The sequence below is a fragment of the Hemitrygon akajei genome, chromosome 23 (genome assembly GCF_048418815.1).
Source record: "Hemitrygon akajei chromosome 23, sHemAka1.3, whole genome shotgun sequence".
Taxonomy (NCBI): Eukaryota; Metazoa; Chordata; class Chondrichthyes; order Myliobatiformes; family Dasyatidae; genus Hemitrygon; species Hemitrygon akajei.
The window spans coordinates 39,153,169-39,168,451 of NC_133146.1; the positions used below are offsets into that span (position 1 = coordinate 39,153,169).

Consider the following 15,283-nt stretch of genomic DNA (forward strand, 5'->3'; position numbering starts at 1 on the left):
TGTATAAGTCTTACTTCTATTTTAATTAGGGTCAGTATCACAGATTAGTTAGGTCAACAGGAAGAAAGTTTCCTGTTGACCTAACAAAATATCAATGGAGCTGTCGAATTGGAGAATCTACATAGTCTTCATACACCTACCAATCCTATCTGTCTGTAGTTATTATGATGGGAATTGTAGGAAGAGCATTTAATTATGCATTATTCCTCCAGTAATGATGTTATTACAGACATCTTCTTACACAGATTTAATAAGAAAGACAATAACAATCGCCAAAAGACAAATACAATACACATATAACAATATTTATTGTTAATCTCCCAGTGCTCAGGGCCTGAAGACCCACACTCAACATTCTAAGAACAGCTTCTTCCCCTCCTCCATCAGAATTCTGAACAGTCAATAACCTGTAAATACTTCCTCACACTTATTGCTCCGTTTTTGTGCTACTTATTTATCTTTATAATATATATATTATATATAGTAGACAGCCGTCAATCCCAGGGGATCATGGATTTGTGCCTCTGGTGGACAGTGTCCTCTCCAGGGCACAAGCCTGGGCTGGAAGATTTGAAGAACCGGCTGTTGCCCATGCAGCGGGTTCCCCCTCTCCACGTCACTGATGTAGTCCAAGGGAAGGGCAAGCGCCAATGCAGCTTGGCACCAGTGTCATCACAGAGATTGTTAGAATGAAGTTGTAAACAACATCAAACTGCCTTAGGGACCCTGTCTCTGGATTTCTTCGTCAGGGTTTACTCCCAAAGCCTTTCCCATGGGTGGGTCTGGCCACAAGGCTGTGGGGGTTTCAAATCAGAGTTTCCTTCTCCTGGGTGGGCTGCCACAGTACTGCTGTTGCAAACAACAAATTTCACAACATATGTTTGTGATAATAAACCTGATTCTGATTCTGATTTGAAATTAGGTCTCACACCTGAGGGTACCCAACTGGACTTGGTCAAATTTCAATAATGTAGTTAACTCTGTGAAGGTCAATTCTCCTACTTGACAGTTTAGTTACAAATAATAGAAGGTGGTGTCTGTTGATCTTGACTTCTGGCTTTCTTTAGTGCGTGTACTTTGGCCAAATTTCTACGTTTTTTAAAATGGGATAAATGGAAGAAATGAAGTACATGTTGCCGTTTGGTCTTGACTTGAGTGGAACCATACAAAATAGGGTTCACAGCTGAGTTGGTAAATGTAAATACACAAACCCAGAAAAACCACGTGGACGAGAGTAACAAGTCACTCTTAAAGTTCTGTGCTAGAATCAAAAAGATAATGAGAAAAATTGGAGTCCACATGATAAAGAAGGAGATCATGAGTACCAGAAGAGTGCGGAAAAGCTGATAATCCTGTTTGGAAACTGGAATCTGCTGTTGGTAAGGTGAGCTCGGCCTGTTGGCTTGCAGTCTTCTCTTGGCAGTCTTGATAATCTGCATAAAAGTTACATCATTCCACTGTGAAAGATCATTGTCAAACCTTGCATTCAATCTGTGATACGGAAAGCTATTAATCCAGATTTCTAAGCAAGTGGTATCATTACAAATATAGCTAATAGAGACCAGGTGGATGAAATGAGACTCTGAGCAGAGGGCTGTGGGAACGGTGGGTGACTCTGTGCAAGGGACTGTGGGTAACTGGGCATTGGACTGAGAGGGACAGTGTGTGAGTCTGGGCAGTTGGCCACGTGGGATAATGAATGGCTCTGGGCAAAGGAATGTGTAGTATCGTGTGTGACTCTGGGCTGTGGACATTGTGCAACAGAGAGTAACTCCAAGCAGGGGTCTGTGTAGAACTGGAGATGAAAACAGATGGAGGTCCATGCCTGACAGTGAATGACTCAGAGCAGGGGCCCAACGGGACAGCGGGAGACTCCAGAAGACAGTCCATGCACTATAGTGAGTGTCTGCAGGTGCTGATCAATGTGAGAAAGTGCACAGCCCTGTACCATGAGCTGTGCAAGACATTAAGCAGCACCTTTGAGCAGCCTGTTATGTCCAGCACAATCTGGCTCACTGAGTTCGAAAAGTACCAGAGCTTGTACTAAATTGAATTTTATGTCTTGAGACATCTACGTTGTTGGACTTATTTGCTCATGGATAATTGGTATTCAACAAAAGTTTTGTTTATTTAACTACAGCAGGTTTTAATGAAAAAGTCTTGCTCTTGAAATCTACATATTTCTTTCTCCATTAATGCTGCCTGACCTGCTGGGTATTTCCAGCATTAAGTGTTTTAATGTACAACAGTTAATGAAAAGCAGATACCTTTAACATTTTTGTGTAACTGATGACAATAATTACTCCTGGAATAGCAAATTCAACCAGGCTGTAGAATACATCCCAAATGATTTCTTGCATCATATTTGGCCAAACCAGTGTACAAATCTGATACACCTGTTTAAATATAGAAAGCATTGTATTACATGGAATGTAGAATTATTCTACCAACTGAATGGTTAACCTCTGGATACACTATGATGAATCTAATCAAAAGTATGAACTAAGAAATAGGAGAAGCTTATATGTGCCACAGTGATTGTGGTACCATTTAATCTTCATCTAGATCAGACAAATCAACCTGGAAGAAGTAGTCTGGAGGACAAATTCAGTGAATTAGTTTAAGATGCAGAAAAATTTGGGAACCAGGAGCAAACAAAAAGGATATACAGAGGCATGACAGAGGAGCTGGCCACAGTTAAATGAAAGGGTACACTAGCAGAGGTGATGGCAGAGCAGCAATAGCTGGAGTTTCTGGGAACAATTCCAAAGGATAGACACTTTCCCAAGGAGAAGAAGTATTCTAAATGCAGGATGACACAACAGTGGCTGACAAGGGAAGTCAAAGGCAACATAAAAGCAAAAGCAAGGGCATATCATAGCGCAAAAATTAGTGGGAACTTAGGGAATTGGGAAACGTACAGAAGGCAACTAAAAAGACCTAAAGGAGGAGAAGATGAAATATGAAGTTAAGCTAGCCAACACTATCAAAGAGGTTACCAAACATTTTTCAGATATATAAAAAGTAAAAGAGAGGAGAGGGTATGTATTGGACTGCTGGAAAATGACACTGCAGAGTTAGTAACAGGGACAAGGAAATGGCAGATGAATTGAATAAGTATATTTAATCAGTATTCACTGTGGAAGGCACTAGCAGTGTGCTGGAAGTTTGAGTGTCAGCTGGCAGAAGTGAGTGCAATCACTGGGAAGAAGGAGTTTGGAAAGCTGAAAGATCTGAATGTAGATAAGTCTCCTGGACAAGATCGACTTCACTGCAGGGTTCTGAAAGAAGTAGCTGAAAGCGAATGTGGGTCTTTCAAGAATCAATAGATTCTGGCAAGTTTCCAAAGGACTGGAAAATTACAAAGTCGCTTCACATTTCAGGAAGGGAGGGAAGAAGAAGTAACAAAATTATAGGCAGTAAGTCTGACTTCAGTGGTTGGGAAGATGTTGGAATTGATTGTTAAGGATGTGGATTTGGAGTTCTTGGGGGCACATGATAAAGTAGGCCAAGGTCAGCATAGCTTCCTTAAGGGAAAATCTTGCCTGAAAAATCTGTTGGAATTCTTTGAAGAAATAACAAGTAGAACAGACAAAGGAGAACTAGTAGATGTTGTGTTGTTGGATTTTCATAAGGCCTTTGACAAGGTGCCACACATGAGGCTGCTTGATGAGGTAAGAGCTCACTGTGTTACAGGGAAGACACTAACATGAATAGAGCATTGGCTGACTGGCAGAGGCAAAGAGTGGAAAGGGAGACTTTCCCGATTGGCTGTCAATGACTAATGGTTTCTGCAGGAGTTGATGGAAGGACTGCTTCTCTATATGTTTTTATGATTTGAATGACAGAATTGATGGATTTGTGGCCAATTTTGCAGATGATACAAAGATAGGTGGAGGAGCAGATAGTTTTGAGGAAGCAGGGAGACTGCAGAAGGACTTGGACAAATTAGGGAAATGGGATACAATGTGAGGAAGTATATGGTCATACACTTTAGTAGAAGAAATAAATGCATAGACTATGTGTAAATGAATAGAAATTTTTTTAATCCTCATGGAGGATTCCCAAAAAGTTAGTTTGCAGGTTGAGTTTGTGGTTAGGAAGTTAAATGAAATTTTGGCATTCATTTCTTTTTTCTTTTTCAATATTTTTATTGATTACTTGCATAGACGAATACAAATACATTATGCTATTATGAAAACAGAAACAAAGTTGAAATGCCCCATATCTGTATATAGTAAATTAAGCGTAATATCCCAAGCGTAATAACCCAATTTCCCTCGGGATCAATAAAGTATGTCTGTCTGTCTGTAATATTGAAAAGGTATATTTTATTCTAATCTAAAACAAAATCAAAACCCCATAACAAAAAAAAAGAAAAGGAGAAAAAAAAAGCTGTTTGGTTAAAAGAAAAGAAAAAAATCCTGAACATAGTCATAAATTCAAACATATAATAGCCATCATCATTGCTGAATAAGTCAAAGATTTTGAAAGTAGTTCCAAAAAGGTCCCCATAATGTGAAAAAATTTTGTCTAGGTAAAGCAATAGAACACCTAATCTTCTCTAGATTTAAACATGACGTAACATCAATCAACCAATGGGCATGAGTAGGTGGAGCGGCATCTTTCCATTTAAGCAACAAAATTCATCTGGCTAAAAGAGAAATAAAAGCCAAAATACGCAAATCATTCAGCTTAAGAGCAAAATCATTTCCTCCAACAATACCAAACAAGGCAGAATGTTGGGATTAAAGTTTACTTTAAAAAGCTCCAAGAAAGCATTCATTTCGAGAGATCTGGAAAATAAAAGCAAAGATGAAATGCTGAGGCTTTAGAATGCACTGGTGAAGCCTCACTTGGAGTATTATGAGCAGTTTTGGTCCCCTTTATTTAAGGAAGTATGTTCTGACATTGGACAGGATTCAAAGAAGATTCATCTGCTGACATTGGAGTGTGTTCAGAGGAAATTCACGAGAATGATTCCTGAAATGAAAGGCTTATCATATGAGGAGCAATTAATGGCTCTGGGCTTTACTTGTGGGAATTTAGAAGAATGAGGGGTCATCTCATTGAAACCTATTGAATGTTGAAAAGCCTAGATAGAGTGGATTTGGAGAGGATGTTTCCTATGTTGAGGGAGTCTAGGACCAGAATAGAGAGATGTCTATTTAGAATGGAGATGAGGAGGAACTTCCTTTGCCAGAGAGTGGTGAATCTGTGGAATTTGTTGTCAGAAGTGGCTGTGGAGGTCTGGTCATTGGGTGTATATCAGGCGAAGGTTGGTAGGTTCTTGATTAGTCAGAGATAGAAAGGTTATGGGAGAAAGGTAGGAGAATGGGGTTAAGAGGGAAATGGATCAGCCACGATGAAATGGCGAAGCAGCCTCAATGGACTGAAAGGCCTAATTCTGCTCCTATGTTGTATGGTCATATGGTTTAAAAGAACGGTCCTGCCAGGCAATAGAAGATAGAAGAAATCCAATAACAGAAGTGATAACATGAAATAAAAAAGTGCAGAAGGTGAAAATGCAGAAAATGCCAAAACATTGTTGTAGGTGGAGAATACAAATGCTGGAAATCCTCATTCTCTGAAATTGTCAGACATCACTAAGGGTGATTGCAGAACTTGGTAGGTCAGGCACAAATCAATGGCTAGAAATGGAGAGTTGACACTTTGGACTGAATTTGCTCTGAAAAGTAATGTGAAGGTGTGATAGCTAGTATGGAAATGTGAGGGAAGGGTTGAACAAGGTCTGGCAAGTGATAGGTATATTGGGATGAGAGGGTGATAGGCAAGCGAGGGCTGGAATAGGTGGAAGAGGTAAAGGAGTGGAGATGATGGAATGTCATAGGAGAGGATGTTGGAACTTGGAACAGAAAGAGGTAGGGAAGGGAACCAGCAGAAGAAGTGTTGGCGATGGGTAGATGGAGAAAGTAGGGGAGGGGAAAAATATGGGATGATGGGGACCAGTTGGATCAGGAGGAGAGAGAAAATGGAAAAAGGGGGGAAAGGGACAGAGTGGTTACCAGAAGGTTCTGGTTACTGGTGGAGAATGGATGAAGGAGTTACGAAGAAAATAGTCGCTGAAGAGAATGAATATGTGCCTGGTGATGAGCCTCACTGTAGGTGACGGAAGTTGTGAGGAACGATTATGAAGAACTGAATTGATTCTACAACCTATGGACTCACCTTTCAAGGACTATACAACTCATGTTCAAAATATTATTTACAACTTATTTATTATTATTATTAGTTATTTTTTTCTTTTTTGTATTTACACAGTTTGTCATCTTTATTGGTTGTTTGTCTTTGTGTGTAGTTTTTCAATTGATTCTATTGTATTTCTGTGTTTCTACTATGAAGGCTTGCAACAAAATGAATCTCAGGTAATATATGGTGCCATATATGTATTTTAATATTAAATTTACTTTGAACTTTGATATGTTGGATGTATAGGCCGGTGGGATGGTAGGTGAGGACTAACAAAACTCTATCCCTGTTCTTCCTGGTTGGGGGGAAGAGAAAATGGAATAAGGTGAGAGCAGAAATGTGGGAAGTCGGGGAGATGTGGATGAGAGTGACATCAATAGTAGTGGATCAGATGTGGCAAAAAATAATGAACTGAAAAAAGGTCTGTAGAATGCGGGTTAATTGAAGGATGCTATTGGTGGTGTCCTCTCCCATATCTCCTCCATTTCCTGCCATTCTGCCCTCAACCCATCTCAGGCCTTAATTGTCCTTACTGTTGAGTTAGTACTTCACACTTGAGTCCATTGGTGTCATTTATTTTATCCGACAATCCCGGTGTGGCCTCCCTACGTTGGTGAGACCAGACACAGATTGGGGAAACAACTTCATCAAGTACCTCCAACCACAATGTCAGCCAGGGTCAGCCATTTCAATTTCACTTCACATTCCAACATCAACATGTCTGTCCATGACCTCTTCCCTGCCAGGTCACAGGAAAATGAATATTAGGAGAACAACACCTCCTATTCTGCCTGGCAATCTCCAACCTGGCTGCAAAAAGGTCAAATTTTAAAACTTCCACTCTGCACATCTCTTTTCTCTCACTCTTGTTTTTTTTTTTCTCTCTCCTCTTGAGCTAACTGGTTCCCATTACTCTACCTTTTCTCTATCTGACCGTCACCACTGCCTTCAGCTATGACATGCCATCATCTCCAGTTACTTCCATCTATTACCTCCCAGCTTTTGACGTTATTCCAACTCTCACCTTCCTTTCACCTCCCCCACTTCACCTGGAGCCATCTGTCACTTACCAGTTCCTGCTCCACCCCTTCCCTCCACCTTTTAACACTAGATATATTTTCCTTTCTTTCTAGACCAAATGAAGGATTTTGACCGAAAGCATCAACTGCCTTATCTCTCCCCTTAGATACTGCCTGACCTGCTGAATCCTTCTGCATCTGCAGGTTCTTGTGTCCCTAAAATTGTCAAATTATATTTTGTGTCTGTAGTGTGGCTAGTTGAAAGATCAGGAGCTGTCCTCGGAGACGGTTTAGGAGGCAAAAGACAGACGAACAAATAAAGTGGAAGTTTAAGGTCACATTTGCAGATTGTTTGCAGATTTTCAGTAAAAATATCACCTAATCTGAATTCTTCTACTTTCCAACAGCCAAGGTATTTTGTCATTAGATAGATTAGGTGAATGGGCACAAAGGTGACAATTGAGTATAATACAGAGAAATACTAAATGTTTCACTTTGATAGCAGGAATAGAAAATATGACTTACTGTTAAGTGGTGAAAAACTAAAATGTACTCACGTCTAGAGGAACTTGGATGTTAACACACAGGTACAGTGAGCAAATAAGTCAGCAAATAGGATATTTGTCTTCTGCATGTGGTTGGAATATCTGACTAAGAAAGTCTTGTTGAATTCTAAAAGACTTTGTTGAAACCACAGCTGGACTTACTGTGTACACTGTTGCTATCCTTACAGGAAAGAGGAAATAAATTTCTCTAGGGAATACAATGCCAATAAAAAGTATTCACCCTCCTTGGAAATTTTCGTGTTTTTTTTTACAACATTGAATCACAGTGGACTTAATTTGGCTTTTTTTGACACTGGTCAACAGAAGAAGCCTCTTTCTTGTCAAAGAGAAAGCAGATCTAGAGAAAGCAGATCTCTACAAAGCGATCTAAATTAATTACAGATATAAAACCCAAAATAATTGATTGCATAATATCCACCCCTCTAAAATGACACATCAGATCATCACTGGTGCCGCCAGTTGGTTTTAGGGGTCACATAATTAGCTAAATGGAGATCACCATGTGCAGTCAAGATGTTCCAATTGATTGTAGTAAAAATACACCTGTATCTGGAAGGTCCAACTGCTAGTGAGTCAATATCCTGGCAAAAACTACACCATGAAGACAAAAGAATACTCCAAGCAACTCCACAAAAAGTTTACTGAAAAACACAAGTCAGAAAATGGATACAAGAAAATTTACAAGTCACTGAGTCACAAGTCATGAAAGAGACTTCTGTTGATTAGTGGCAAAAAGCCAAATTAAATCCATTGTGATTCAATGTTGTTAAACAATAAAACATGAAAACTTTCAAGAGAGGGGGGTGAATTCTTTTTATTGCCACTATATGTAACAGAAAGTTCACATGACTTATTCAGGGGGTGAGGATATTTCTCAGATAAAATGACAAAAACAAGGGTATTCAATTCCTCAAACCTTTGCTGCTATTCTGTTAGATCCTGGCTGATCTGCAATAAATCAGTGTACCTACCTTTGTTCTATTTCCCTTAATGTTTTTAGTAACAAAACATGATCAACCTCTTGTTTAAATTTAACTGCTAAATATGCGTTGCCTTTCGTTCCTAATTACCAGAACCTGAAGAACCTGGCTCTAAATTTTAGACAATCTCCCATTAGTCATGAAGTCTCCAACTCTACCTACTCTTTCAGCCCCCTTTGTGATTCGGATACTTCAGCCAAATCATAATTTACTGCTGAATTCCAGGGGAAATGACCCTGTTTGTTATCATTGCTCTTTATAATTTAATGTGTGGAGTCCAATTACACAAAAATATTCTGAAGTACCCAGTAGTTCAGGCAATGTCTTTAGAGAGCCAAGCATAGTTCACATGTCAGATCAAAGAGCTTTCATCTAAAACCTACAACCTACCAAGTATTTCCAGCATTTTCTGTTGATTTCAGATTTCCTGCATCTGTATTTTGCTTCTACAGTCCAGTTATCATCCCTCTGAATCTATATTAGTCTCACTGTAATGTGAATGTATTTTTTCCCTACACAGTGCTCTAAACTGCTTAGTAATCCAGGTGTGGCATAGCTCGGTCATCATACGGTAGCAGCATAACTTTTACTCCCATGTACCAAGTCCAAAACCACAACATTCATGCCACTTCTCTTCATCTTCTGCACAATTTCACAATATTTTAATGATGATCTGTGTACAGAGACCCACTAGCTCTCTTTTAGCAAAGCAAACAAAGTCCTGGAGGAACTCAGCAATTCAGGGAGCATCTCTGGAGGAGAGCCAACAGTCAACAGGACTGGACAGGAAGGGGGAGGAACCCAGAATAAGAATGTGAGGGAGGAGAAAGTGAACCAGCTGGATGCCATAGGTGAGACCAGGTGAGAGGGAAGATATAGAGTGGATGAAGTAAGAAGCTGGAAGGTGATAAGTGGGAGAGATGAAGGGCTGGAGAAGGAGTGGACAAGTGACCATGAAAGAAAGGGAAGGAGGAGGGCACCACAGGGAGGCAGTGGGCAGGTGAGAAGAGAAGGGATGAGAGGGGAACCAGAATAGGGAATGGGAAAAGAGAGAGGGGGAGGGAGAGAAATTAATGGATGTTAGAGAAATCAATGTCTCTTTTTAAATAAATCTCTTTAATTCCTACTTTTCACCATTTAGTAATTACGCTGCTCTGTCTTAAAGCAGTTGATCTCGCAATGCTTTACATACATTGAAATCCACTCATCACATTTTTGTTAATCTGTTAGTGTCTCTAAGCAGTTTATTACATCTCTAGATGTTGTTTACAATGCCACTTATCCCAACATGGATCCTTCTGCTGTGATCACCTGTCCAATATCTGTACTCTCTGTGCCACAAGTTTGGGAACCAGGTCAGTAATATATCTTGAACTCTATGCATTTAAGCTTATATCAATGTTTTATGAAGGATTTGATGAAATACTATAGGCAGGTGATAGAATTGTGGGAGTCCTATAAGCATTCAGGTACATTCTGTTCCCATTACTTCGGATATCTGTTGAAAAAAATTAATCAGATTTGTCAGACATCTTTCGCCAAGAGGTTTGTGTATGGTTCTGCATTATTATCTCTCCAGCATTGGCTTATTGTCCTACCCACAAAGGAGCAGGGCAAATCTAAACCAGCTGATTAACGATCTAGAAATCTGCTATCAGTCATTAGCAAAGTAAATAATGTGATCAATATTTATACTACTTCAGGACCATGTATTTCTAGATCATATTATGGTGTTCCTCTCCACGCCTTTTGGCGCATGGGGTAACAACCTTGCTGTTTCTTTAGCATTTGTCTGTTTTTTTATGAGGACAATTTGATAGCTCAATGCTCAACCCAGCACAGATGGAGAGCATATTCAAACCCGGAACCACTCGCTTCAAATTCCAGTGTGGTTGCCACTACACCACTGGCCAGCAGATCATAGAACAAACATACAAAAAAGAGGTGAGATGATTCTGGTTTTCTGTCTGTGTTCCTGATGATTGTTTCCAGAACTTTTCCCATCGCCAAGGCTAAGCCTACAGGTCTGCAGAAACAGAATTCATCCCTGTATCCTTCTTTCAACAATATTTGCGAATTTTCAGATCTCTGCCGTAAGCCCTGTATCTACGGATTTTTGGTAAAATATAGCTAGAAAACCTACAATATCCTTCCTTATTTTCCTCAGCAACCTGGAATGTAGCTATCAGAAATGGTAATATATACATGCTAAATGTAAATAAACTTTCTGTGCTCTTCTGTCTGTTGATTTTTAACCTATCTATCTGTGCCGGGTTGAGTGCTGAGCTAGCCACTTGGCCTCGTAAAAAACAAGGGTCGGGTCAGGAACGTTCATACCGTGACCCGGTTAATCCGAAAGGAGACCAATCCTGACACCACGCGCCAGACAAGAATGGCTGACTGTTTGGTGTGACAAGCTATGAAAAAGCTTATCTATAACCTTAGTTGCATCTTCTTTTGCTAAGACTCCATCAGCATTTTCTTCCTTGCTAATGGTTGGCGTAATGTACTTGTGTAGAATTTCAGCCATGTTCCACTTGGTTTCATGTAGCCTATCCTCCCATGTTCCCAACAATTCTACAACCCACCTACAGTATGGGAGGACCTGTACTGATTCCTGGTGAATACCACTGCATAATTTCCTCCAGAGAGAACCTGTAGACCTTTTTTATGCCATGGACCCCTACCATTAACTAAGTGGACTGTAGACCCCAGGATGAAAGCCCCTTGAATCATGGCCAACACAAGCACTTAAAGTAAGTCAAACTAGTCACATGGCATCTTAAACTTTAATTTAAAAAGTATTGAATATAATTGCAATTACACTACCAAAGTTCAAAGCAACCTCAGATCCCTCCCTTGAGAAAATAAATCATACTACCATTTCCAAATTAATGTAACTTTAATGTTATATCACATCAATGCAGAAACCTTTGACTTTTCCACCTATTTCTGTGAAGGACCTTGTGATATAATGAAACCATAATGGGCCGCACTATGCTGCATGTTGTGATTAACTCATAAAAAAAATCACACAGAGCAAATGTGTTGTCATAAAATGACAGTCTTGTTGCGCACAAAGTGAGACAACTTGGGCATCGAAGACTGCACTTAATTCAATCTTGTTTTAAAATTATTTCCTTGGGGATAATGCAATGTATAGAGGTGGTGCATTTTAGGCATATTCCCAGATGTCTTGTTTCATTCTATTGTAGCTACGATTAGCAAGTACAGGCAAGAAAGAAAACTGCATATTTTCCTATTATTCAGCTGTCAACATGCTTTATGTGATAAAGTTTTACTTTCTTATGTATATATTCTTGAAGCACTTCTAATAGAGGAAAAGTTTGAAAATAACATTTTGGCTTATTTTACATTATTTATTGCATAATAAGGTGTAAGAATTTCTGAATATTTTAGTAGGAATGCCAATATGTTTGATCAATATAATAAAATTTGAATGATTAAAAATACTTGCATCCTTTTGAATTAATAAGTTATTTAATTTTACCAAACAATTCTTGAGCTGAGTAGTCACAAATTAATGGAGATGACTGCAGAGCAATGGGCTTTTAATATTTTTCCCCCCTATCTAACCTAAATGGATTCAAGGGCTGGTTTTACAAATGTGCATGTGACAAAATGCATGAAAGGTGCATTAACCAGGATCCTTGTTCCCTTTTAAAAATTGGTGCCTTTGAATAAAAACAAATACTAGAAATGTACACCTCTTTGCCAAGAAAACAGGCTATTATTTTGAATTGATATCTTATGTTGATTTGACTGTTCTGTTTTTAGATGGAGGAGAGGACCCAGTGTATTTCTCATAACAGTTCTATATTCATTCCAGATTTCCATCTTTTGGGATTTTTCATGAACTCTAACATATTAGAACAGCTGACATGATAGGGGACCATAGATGGTATCCAATTCTTATCTTAGAAAATGATCTTCAAACACCAGCAAATAATATGAAATTTAGTGTTTGATTCTGGCATAGCTAATCACCTCAAACCACAGACATGTGTAAGCACAAAGTTGAGGAAATAATTCTGATCTAAATCACATCTGTTCTTACATCGCTAGTTGATTAGGATTTGGGAATTCAAAAACTTATGTAGCACTATCAGAGCAGAAAATTCCACATTTCCCACCATTACACCATTGTTCCTAAAGCATTTTATAGAGACCTAATCAAAATGTGGATCTTTCAACAGGAAAATGAGCTGAAACAAAGAAGAAAACATCTGTGATACGCTTAGACTCATCAAACTTTTATATACATTTCAAGATTGCCTTGTGTTGAACATGCATTAGATATTTTAGATCAATCTTACCTGGCCATTAAACTGAACGCTCATCATCTGAAAATATATACATAGTGGCAGGGATGTAAGGGCCGAAAATAGCCAAATGGTCAACATGACTGCAGTCATCGACTTCAAATGAAGAGCAGATTTTAGGCGCAGGTTCAGAATGGCAATGGATCTTTCAATACTAATGGCAGCTAAGGTAATAATGGTCACACAACCACTTGTGGCCATAGCATAGAACAGAATATGACACACATACGGTCCAAGGGTCCAGGATCCAGTCCAACGGACAACGATGATGAATGGAATGACTCCTACAAACACAATATCTGCCAAGAAGAGGTTCAGTACAAGGCACTGAAAATTGGCGAGCCTCTTGCCCTTTATGATCAGCACAATCATGCAAACATTAGCCAACAAGGAGATCAATAAAATTATCCCGAGTAAAACTGTCTCAATAGTGACGGTGAGGATTTGGTCAGGAGACCTGAATTCAGAAAAAAATTGGAAAAATGATCTGTTCACCTGGTGGTGTTTCTGTCCGTTAAATGAATTAAGCTCCATCTTCAGGATGCTATTGAGCACAATACAGAGCTGTACCTGGAAAGAGCTGCAGGAGCAAAATCAACATATGTTGTTTCAAAGTTCTTCAGATTTAATCCAAACTTGTTCAAAAGATCTGCTACTTTGTTAGCCTACTACAGAATGTGAACATTTTCAACTGGCATCTTCCACCATTTATATGTTTACCAAAGGCTACTGATCATAAAATGATATGATCATAATCTCAATATTTTTTTAGTACATAACATTTTATATCTTTGCCCTTGGATTACTGATTTCATATCACTGCCTTATGAGGAAGTAAAATCTGAAACTATTATAAATTAACCTGTCATTTAAAAAAAATTGGATAGGTACAAAGTTTGTATATGGAGAGGAAAGGAATGGAGGGTTATGGACTGAGTGCAGTCAGTAGGACTAGGTGAGAGTAAGCATTCAGCACAGACTAGAAGGGCCGAGATAGCCTTTTTCCGTGCTGTAATTGTTATATGGTTATATGTTATATAAACAGTGGATAATCCTTTGAACGTATTAAAGATTCCTATCACTGAATGATAAATAGCATTTCCCTAGGTTTTTCTGTCTAATTACAGCCTTCCATCAAAATTAAATAATCATATAAACTCTACAGAATTTCTTCATACTAATAATCAGAACATATATTTCAAAACGGTAGTTCATAATACTCCAGGACATTAAGCAGTAAGCATTAAATCTAACCATCACTCAGTAGTACTTCTCGGACTGTAGAATGCTTTGATATGAGCAGAAACTATATTAATCTTGCACTAGAGGAAGAAGAACATGCAAAGTCCAGTTGCTGTGAATTTGTTGTAAGAATGCTCAGTCTACTGGTGATAATGAGTCTCTTGTTATAGGCGAAACTCGAGATCAATGCAGATCTGTATACTGAACCCCTTCAGCCACTTGTGATTGCTCATGGAAGCTGCATAAGATCTTAGCTTGAGTATACTTCAAGCAGAGGTTGATAGGCTCCTAGATAATGAGAACGTCAAAGGTTACAGAGAGAAGGCAGGAGAACAGGGTTGAAAGGGATAATAAATCAGCCAAGATGGAATGACAGAGCACACTTGATGGGCTGAATGGCCTAATTTGCTCCTCTGTCTTATGGTCTTATGATCTTTTCCCAGTCACAAAATGGGCAGCACTATGGAGGTGATTGAAAATGCAGAAATTGCATTGGTAAACTTATTAATATTGGATTATTTTCTTTAAAATAATTATATTACAAACTCTAGTTCTGCTAGCAACTGCTCATCCTTGTAGGAAATCTGAAAGTTCAAACATAGGAGGGAGTTAATCACTTCCTTTCTCCTTTAACAGACCTTGTTCACTGTTTATGTCTGTTGCATTGCTTTTGTAAATCCCTAGTTATCTCCTCATATTCTCAGCATTTCAAGATTCAACATTGTTTAATGCCATTTGCAGTACACAAGTGTAAGGGAGAATGAAATAATTGTTACCCTAGATCCGATGCAGTCCCAAAAAAACACAATAAGATAAAGAACACAATAAATTTAAATACATAAGATTACTTACATACATAGATGATTGTGTGTCAATAAAGAAATGAAAATATATATCACAAACATGAGAAAATCTGCAGATGC

The 15,283-nt window shown here is 38.8% G+C and overlaps 1 protein-coding gene across 1 annotated transcript; it reads right to left on the minus strand.

Annotated features, from left to right (window-relative positions):
- LOC140715040 (free fatty acid receptor 4-like) lies at nt 1-13,652 on the minus strand. The gene is made up of 3 exons (XM_073026768.1): nt 13,113-13,652; nt 2,268-2,396; nt 1-1,433 (listed from the first exon to the last, which is right to left on the minus strand). Exons 1-3 carry the CDS (start codon nt 13,650-13,652, stop codon nt 1,011-1,013), a joined length of 1,092 nt encoding a protein of 363 aa, XP_072882869.1. The 3' UTR covers nt 1-1,010.
- Nucleotides 13,653-15,283: the final 1,631 nt, after the last annotated feature.

Coding starts and splice junctions, on each gene's coding strand:
- LOC140715040 (XM_073026768.1), bottom strand. CDS start 13,652: ATGGAGCTTAATTCATTTAACGGACAGAAACACCACCAGGTGAACAGA. Junction 2,397..13,112: donor GCGTTCAGTTTAATGGCCAG/GTAAGATTGATC, acceptor ATATTTAAACAG/GTGTATCAGATTTGTACACT. Junction 1,434..2,267: donor GTTACACAAAAATGTTAAAG/GTATCTGCTTTT, acceptor ACTTTTATGCAG/ATTATCAAGACTGCCAAGAG.